Source organism: Saccostrea cucullata, unplaced genomic scaffold (assembly GCF_032062105.1).
Source record: "Saccostrea cucullata isolate Sc308-1 unplaced genomic scaffold, CSIRO_AGI_Scuc_v1 ctg631, whole genome shotgun sequence".
In the NCBI taxonomy this organism is placed as follows: Eukaryota; Metazoa; Mollusca; class Bivalvia; order Ostreida; family Ostreidae; genus Saccostrea; species Saccostrea cuccullata.
The window spans coordinates 130,726-139,320 of NW_026919010.1; the positions used below are offsets into that span (position 1 = coordinate 130,726).

An 8,595-nucleotide genomic window follows, 5' to 3' on the forward strand; every position below is an offset into this window, starting at 1 on the left:
ATTGCAAAACAGATTATCTGATAAATACAGTTTCACGATTTGAAAACTATGGTTAATAACAACTCTTAACTATAGTTAACGATCTAGTAAATATAGTTGTACGATTTGTGAAACTATGATTAACAACTCTAAACTATAGTTAACGATTGTAAATTATAGTTTTGTGAAACTATGACTGACAACTCTTAACTATAGTGAACGATTGTAAATTATAGTTTATAGACGTGAATCAATGTTTATCAACAAAATCTATTGTTAACGTTTTATTACAGACAGATAAACTTATATTAGATAAGTATTCGAAAACTATAGTTAACAACCGTTAAATATAGTTAACGGATTGTAAACTATAGTTTACAGTCGATAAACCTAGTTTATCAACTGTGAAATATATATGTTAAGCTCATTTTTGTGAATTCGGCGTGCCATATACACAAAAAGTCTATTATGTGTAAAATTAATAATTAATGTCTATCAAGCCTGTTTATTTATGAAATACTATAACTTTTCTAGACAGCGCACGGTTTATGAATAATTTTCATATCAGTTTTTCTCCTATCAAAATATCATGGACACCATCGATCTGAGGAATGATCATTCGTGCTCTGTTAAGCGAAGCTTCCTGAATTTTATTCAGAAGTTGCTGCTGGATTGCTTTTGAATATCAATGCAGGGCGGTTTTGAAGTTTCCTGACATTTCATAACAAATTCCTAAAATTTGCCAGGATATGTCTTTGAGACACCTTCTGTAGCAAATATTCATATTTTATCCACCTCTCAAACATTTATAGTTGTATCTACAAGCAATAAACTCGTTTGAAGTGAATTTTCAGCAATCTAACATATAATTTTAATCAAGCGAGTTTATCACTTGTAGAGACGACTATAAAGGGTAGGTAGATGGATAATATATACAGGGTAGTTAAATAATGTGCATAGAATTAGGGGATGGAAGGAAGTTAATTAACCGATGGAAAGTAGCGAAATTCTCCCCAAAAGTGCGCAAAAAATATTGCACCGTAAATTGCACCTTTTTTGCATTACGGGATCTGTAGCGTTATGGTCAAAGACAAATATATAAAATTATAACGCTACTGATCTGCAGCTAAATTAGATGGTGTTAAAAAAATTGATTTTTAAAAATGTGCAAGCAATCGAATATTATATGGTTATTATTGAGATTTGTATTTGAAATACATACGGACCTAAATGATAAAAATGAAATCAAATTTAAAATACATTTAATATTTCAAGTAATGATAGTTCATATTAGAAAAGATTTTTTGCGAACCCGTCTGATGTGTTGTATAGAAGACAGATGACCGTGACAAAAGGCTAACGGCTCGTTATTCAAAAATGCATAAATGTGAATTGTGTCAAGTACTTGTACCTTTCTCGAATAACACAAACTTCCTTATAAGATAATACATTGTCTTTACGGTAGATTCATTAACAGTAAGTATTTAGATATATTTCCAGTAGAAAGTGTGTAATTACACAGACTCTATTCTTCAAATGTAACTCACACTGTGCCCTTATAATATTGGTAAACGATTAGGAATTTTCAAATAAGTTTCTGACTTTGCTAAATTCGCTTTTAGTTTCCAGAGCAAGGGTTTTAGAAGGGTTCTGAGTATCACTGAAGTTGGAACGAGAGAATTTATATCTCTTGTACATGTTTTAATTAGACACTCATGATAAAATGATTGATTTATTTTATGTTGGTTAATGTCCAATTCGAAAACGTTTAATATTGAGATGTCACCTGCTTTAGATAAAAGGCTACTAATTTTTGACATACATATCGAATGGCCCTTGATACCATATCAGCGAGCGATCTTTATCGTATGTAGTTTTAAAGAATGCACCTTAACGCCTTTATTATTTATATAACATTTTTTCAACATTGCACATAGGATGCAATATGTGACAGTTACTGGCAAAATAAAACCAGATGAGGAAAATTTACATTTGATCTGTATGAAGGTCAAGAACAAGAATCCAAAATATTTTTTTAACTATTCCAACCCTGAAGAAAATGATGACAATTTAAACAAGTCAATTTTTTCACTTATTTTATTATGAGAGTTTAGCTGACGCTTTTTGAAAAATTTCTTGAAGAGTACTGGACACAAGGTACCCTCCAAGACACATTTTAAGGGGGCTAGGAACAATGAAAATAAAAAATATATGATGCTTTATGATGATGATAATTTCTGAATAAGCTTACTAAAATGTATGTTGCCATGGTAAAAGAAAATCAAGCTGAAAAAAGACTTTTTCACTTAGAGAGAAGATTACCTAGTGTATTGTTATGATTTCATGAATTGGAAATGGATGCTAAAGGTTTGACATAGTATGAATATCTGAACCTGAATACTTAATATTTTCAAGAGAAATTAACAAGTGTATAATCAGAGAGAATAATAAATATACAAAACAAATAACAAACAATGTATGTTATATATGTATTAAGAATGTACTATTAACACAATTTGGACAACGATGTAAGAACAAATTTAAGAACTGATTTTGTATCACTATTAGTTCACTGAGTGGTATATGGTAAATAAGGCAATGATATTTGAAAATCACACAGTTGCACAGGCATTGACAAAAGGCATCTTTTGCAGCACCCAAAGAGCAGAATTCTCTGATACCTTCATACAAAAACCACTGTCTATAATATCAAGTCCCCTCTCTGTGATAACCTCAGGGCGCTGCTCCTCTGAGAATTGTAAATTTCTTTTCAGCAGATTCACAGGAATAGGATTACGTGAATTTCTCTTCTTCACCCCAATCCATCCAGGGTAGTCAGCATGAAATTGGAAATGATGGTATCTAGTTAAACCTTTTCTAAGTTTGAAAAAAATTCTGCAGATATATTCTCCAGCCATAAAACACCGCTGGCTTTTCCTGGTGCTTAATAATCGGCAGGATGTTGTTTCCGTTTCTACTTAGCTTATGAATTTATTCTGAAACCGGATGAAATAAACATATCATATTCACACAAAAATATAATCGTTAGAATGAACCCTTTAAATTTCTATTTTAAAATTTCCCTGTAACCGTTAAGAGAAGCATTATATAATTTATTCATCATTGTGGTGCTACATATGAAGTTTCAAAAATGCGCTCATTTAGTACCTTTAACATGATTGATTCAATGCATTTCTTACTATATATATTTAATTTTCTTCACACATCCTCTTAATTCAGCCACAAAAAGTTCGTCATTCGTGTCCACACATAAACCCCAGGGAAGGATTAGATCACAGTTATCAATATGACGGAGGAACTGACCATCCTTGTCTACGATGTGGATACAATTGTTGTTACTGTCTGCTATCAAGATCTGAGATTGACTGTTTGTAGTGATACCTGTTGGATTGAATGTTTCTTTGTTAGTTGAGGGAGGACAAGTGTACCTAAATCGGAATTTCCCCTCCTGGTTGACGACCACTACAGCTTGAGCCCTAAAGTCAGACACGCAAATGTCTAGGTTCCTGTTCTCACATATGTATTTAATGTCAGTATATGAGTACAGCGGTCTGCCTTTGTCATCAGAGTGAATACTTTGTTTTTCTGAGAAATCAGAATAACGGACAACTTTTGATTGCTCTGTATCTATACTAAGCATGGTGACCAAAAGGTCACCAGAGGAGGTACTGCAGACATAGTAAGGTTCCCATCCTTGTAATCGGATCATTTCTTGTATCTTTTTAGTCTTGACTATGTTAATCGTTCTAGCCAAAGGATCTGTATAAACTAGATGTCCGTTCTTCATTAGTGCTATGTCGCAAGGTTTATTCCCAGATTTTGTTTGGATTGATTTCAGAAGTTTGCCTTTGAGGTTGTACAGTCTCATGCTTGTTCCATTCCCTCCTGTATAAAGTTGATCATCAAGAAAACAGGTGACATGGTGTAGTTCATTATACTCGGTTTTAATTGTTGATATTATCTTTGGTTCATCAAGCAATGGTTTGACTGTATGAGAGTACAAGTGAGGGGATACAGCTTCGGATTCCTTCATTGTGAAGCCATGTTCTTCTGTTGTGATAGATAGAAGTGATAAAGAGCCAAATACCTGTGAAAATTGTAATTGAGTTTTTGTGTTGTTTCACATTCAGCTTGGGTGGCAATTTGATAGATTCCTCTGGTATGATCTCGTAAGACAGTGTCTTTAAAACTTCATTCGATTTTCGAATACCGGGGTATCTTTCATTTCAGAGAGATTTTTTGACATCCGTAATCAATTTCCAAATGTCAGTCAAATGTTTATTTAGAGTATCTCTATGTTGATTTTTCATAATCTGAATTTCATCCTGAGTATTTTTGATTACAGTGTCTATTTCCCTATGCCATTCCTCTCCATGTTTTGTTATGTCTGATGCGAGTTTTCCATATATTTCATCTATTCCAGCTAACTGTGATTTTAATTCGGAAACCATTTCTTCAAATCCTGAAACGTCTGTCTAACACAACCTTATTAAAATCTGATTGAAAATTTTTTCTTTATTTTAACTAACTCTTGTAAACTTGTGAAATGATGCCTCTTATGTTGTTCAGAAGTAATACATTTTTGACACACTGGGTTATTACAATCTTCACATTTCAGCGACATTCTCTTCACAAAGATCGCATCGCACAACGTCTTGGGCACTGGTGTAGGGGTCCATTTCTTAAGCAAGTTCTCTTTTCTGTAAAACAACGTTAATCATAAGAAAATGTCTTAGATAAATAAAAGTTTCCCTGTAAACTTTTTTTAAAGAATGCAAAAGAATAATTACAAGTACATAAACAGACAGATTGAGAAAATAAAATGGTTTATTTTTGACCTTAAGATTATTGTTGTACACTAAATAGTAATACTTACATGATATAATGATGGCGGAGTCAATGGAAAACTAAATGTCCTTCTTTTATAGACCAAGTAAACATTAACGTTTACTTCTAAAAATATTTTTTCTAAATAACACATTTTTACCACTCACAAGTTATATTGGTCATTTTCAACAATGGTTTTATCTAATTTTTTCACCTTTGTTATCTTCCTCATTCAGCAATTTCTGAAAACTGATTTTGTTTCACTTCCTATTAGCTTCCTTCCTCGCTTATCCGATTTTAGAAAGTAAACAATAACATCTTTTAGGCGCTGCAAATTTGTAATTTACGCATGCAGATTTAGATTTTAAAAATCATTAAATATGTTTTCATGATCCTGTCATGAATTGTCACAATTTTGAATTGTCATTCAAAGAAGTGTGATTTAAAAGTCTGATCTGACAAGACATGCTGTATTATCTCCCAAAAGGAAGTAGGCATGATAAAGCAACAACAAAATCTGCTAGTGAAATGATAAAATAGAAGAATGTATATATTTACATGAACACATTTTGTAGGGAAGGATCCAAGAATTGACAGCTGAAATTTCTTGAGGAATTTATGGCTATGGAATAGACTTTTTATTTGACAGCCCCTGAAATATAGTGATTTTAAAAGAACATTTAAGGTTTCATCAAGGGTCAACATGTCCAAAAATTTATTTTTACAATAGCTCAAAAACCATGTGTTTAAAATAATGACAAGTTGATATTTGAAATATTATAATTGTATGTTTTCCCTGTATTCTGTCCAAATGTTAAGATTTGAAACCGAAAGCACATTTCAAATGGCCGATTTTATGGCGGATTTTATAGTGTCCTTTTGTCTTTATACATGTCATGCTTTCAATAGGAGCCTTTCAAACAACATTCATTTCATTAAAAATAAAGAATTAGGCAGGTGTATAATTATTAAATATGCAATTTGTTAAAATATATTTCTTTCTCGATAAATTTTTATATTTTTTAAATATTTGTTTTCAAGTGATACTTTCTATCTGTTAAACAATAGTATATTTATAAACTATAAAAGTTTTAGCTTTATACCGCACAACTACTGTAAAAATAAATTTCTGGGGGCAAATTTCTACCTATACTTGGCACTCACATGACAATTGAGGAGTTAGGATCCTTACCGTGAACAACACCTACTGTGCCATGGAACCTCGGTTTATAAGGTCTCATCCGAGGAACTAGTTCCCACGAGACGCATTGGTATTCAAACCCGCGACATAAAGATCAGCTCCTTACTATACGACTATTAAGCAGACCCTCTAACCACTGCGCCACGCTGGCTTTGACAATGGTATTTAAAGAACGGGGTAAAGTGTAACACACATCCCCCACTTTCCCCCCCCCCCCAACATTACTTATACTAAAGGAAATGTTCATTGAAAGGCTGATTGCCCCCCCAACTGTTTGTGATATAAGGAAAATAAAGTATTGTAGGTTTAAACAAAATTGGTGCTGAAATAAGTTAGCATTAAAAAACGTTGGCTTCAACCCACCCCCCTTCCCCCGATATAGGATTTTCGATTTTAGGAATTTTTTTTTTGCTTCTCAATTTTTTTCATGTAAGTAAAACAGAAATTTTCTCTGGCTGCCCCCACCCACTTTCAAAAACGATGCTACACGTTGCTGGACAGCATGGAGATGATAGGAGAACCGACCTGAGTAATGATAGTCAATTGCAATGTACAGATTGATTTATACATTTCTGCTCCAGTGTGCATTACATGTAATTCAAAAATATGTTAACAAATATATATAATATACTTTCAAATTCCCATTGCGCGCACGAGTCAATGTTTTGAATAAAATTGATCCAAAGAATGTACATACATATGTTGATATTTAAGATTTGGAATGTTCTAATAAATAGATGAAGGATATGGAGATAACGAACAGTATTCAATATGAAAGTCCATAAAACAATACAAAATAGAAGCAGAGCAAACACGGACCTCCGAAACATCAGAGGTGGGATATTGTGTGCCTTGGAGGATAAACGTGTATGGCAAACGAGATGACCAGATCACACACTCCTTTTCAGGTAATAACGGAAAATATTTCCGTCGTCAATTCGGTGTATAAATAATGGACTTACAATTAATATGAAAAACGTAAGATCAGCATTGTTGACTTAATGATAATTAAATTGTATTTGCTGACAAATTGTTGTATCGACCATAGATACTTACGAAATGATTACTTTAAACGAATCTAAACTGATTTGTTCCTGTTTTATCAACAGATTGTTTGTCAATAATTTATCGTTTTAGTAAATTTTTGTTGCAAAACGTATCATTAGAGCATATTCTTGCGTTTCGAATCAACTGAGATATATATTTGTGTCCAATCAGGTGATGATGGTATATTGCTGCAAAGTAAGGGAAGTTGAAGATAGACAAGTTTCATAATAGAGCTTGGTTGTTAGATTCGTTTAACGTCAAATTTTTAAGTAAAATATCCAATTAATGAAAAATTGTGTCAAAGACAAATGTGGTATCTTTTGAATGTTCAAGCGCATGAAGGATATATGATGTTTTCTGACGTAGGAATTTTGGAAACTGTACCATTTTTAATTGACTATACTTCGTTGATATATCTCAAACCTGTTGATACACAAAGTGTAATTTCTTTTTACGAATAAGATTTTACAAATCATGCTTTTTAGAATTAAGAAATGTTTGCTATTATAACTTACACGCAATTTTTAACCAACAGCAGGAATGTCAGCCAATGATTGTACAGAGATACACTGGTCTCCAAAAACCACATAGATATTGTCAATGCAGAGCAATGCTCACGCATCTCTTTGATGTCAACTTTAGAGTACCTGTGTGTGCAATCAGAATGTGTATTTGACAACCGTAATAATTTTGAAAGACAAATATAACCGACACATATCGAATTCGAAAAAAAAAACTACAAACAATATTAATCTATGAACAAGTATAAAACACCAATATTTTATAGAGGTATGATCACGCGTCTAGGGGGAGCAAGCATCGTCTTTCCATATAGTCCGTGAACCCTATGTATTGATGAAATGATCTGCAAAACCATTGTTTACCAGAATGGGTTTTGATAATGTCATGGTGATCGACCTTAGGAGCCTTGAACAATGACCTACTTTTAAATTTGTTCCTACTGCCGATATACAGCATATGGTTTGACATAATGAGTGCATTTAACATTATGCTTTACAGTGACCTTTGGAGAGAATTAGAATCATCAATGAGGCTCTTTTTTCCTTTCATATACCTTGAAATACTAGTAATGGTGATAAAAATTATATCACTGAGTTAACAACACTGTTATTTTGAAAAAAAATAGAAAAACAAATATGAAATTTTAAAACCATTCAATGGTTTATCTCTAAGCGACAAAGAGAATGTCCTTCCTTGATAGGTAGCCTTGAAAAAAAGCCAATGGTAAAGATTAAATTAAAAATAATGCTGGTTATTTGTATATTTTGCACTATATTGTATGGTACAAGTCAGAACTTTAAAGGTCACTACTCACGATGCCGTTATTTCTTCTATTCTATGAATTAAAGCTTTTCTTTAAAACGATAGTAGTTACTTTGCCATTATGTCCTTCTCTGGTAAAATACATGTATACAAATAGATCAAAAGATGACGAAAACTATGAAGAAGATACATATATTCAACTTTTGAAATCTCTTTATTTGAAACATCTATTATTT

At 32.5% G+C, this 8,595-nt stretch overlaps 1 protein-coding gene across 2 annotated transcripts; it reads right to left on the bottom strand.

Annotated features, from left to right (window-relative positions):
• Positions 1-2,364: 2,364 nt before the first annotated feature.
• LOC134277292 (tripartite motif-containing protein 3-like) lies at positions 2,365-4,113 on the bottom strand. Of its 2 annotated transcripts, none has more exons than XM_062759621.1 (2): positions 3,148-4,113; positions 2,365-2,975 (listed from the first exon to the last, which is right to left on the bottom strand). In XM_062759621.1, exon 1 carries the CDS (start codon positions 4,031-4,033, stop codon positions 3,179-3,181), a length of 855 nt encoding a protein of 284 aa, XP_062615605.1. In that variant the 5' UTR covers positions 4,034-4,113; the 3' UTR covers positions 2,365-2,975; positions 3,148-3,178. The 2 variants fall into 2 exon arrangements, with proteins under 2 accessions (XP_062615605.1, XP_062615598.1); XM_062759614.1 differs by having other exon boundaries at positions 2,366-2,975; positions 3,180-4,113.
• Between the last annotated feature and the right edge of the window lie 4,482 nt (positions 4,114-8,595).

Excerpts from the sequence above, each read along its gene's own strand:
- LOC134277292 (XM_062759621.1), bottom strand. The coding sequence starts at position 4,033 with ATGAAGGAATCCGAAGCTGTATCCCCTCACTTGTACTCTCATACAGTC.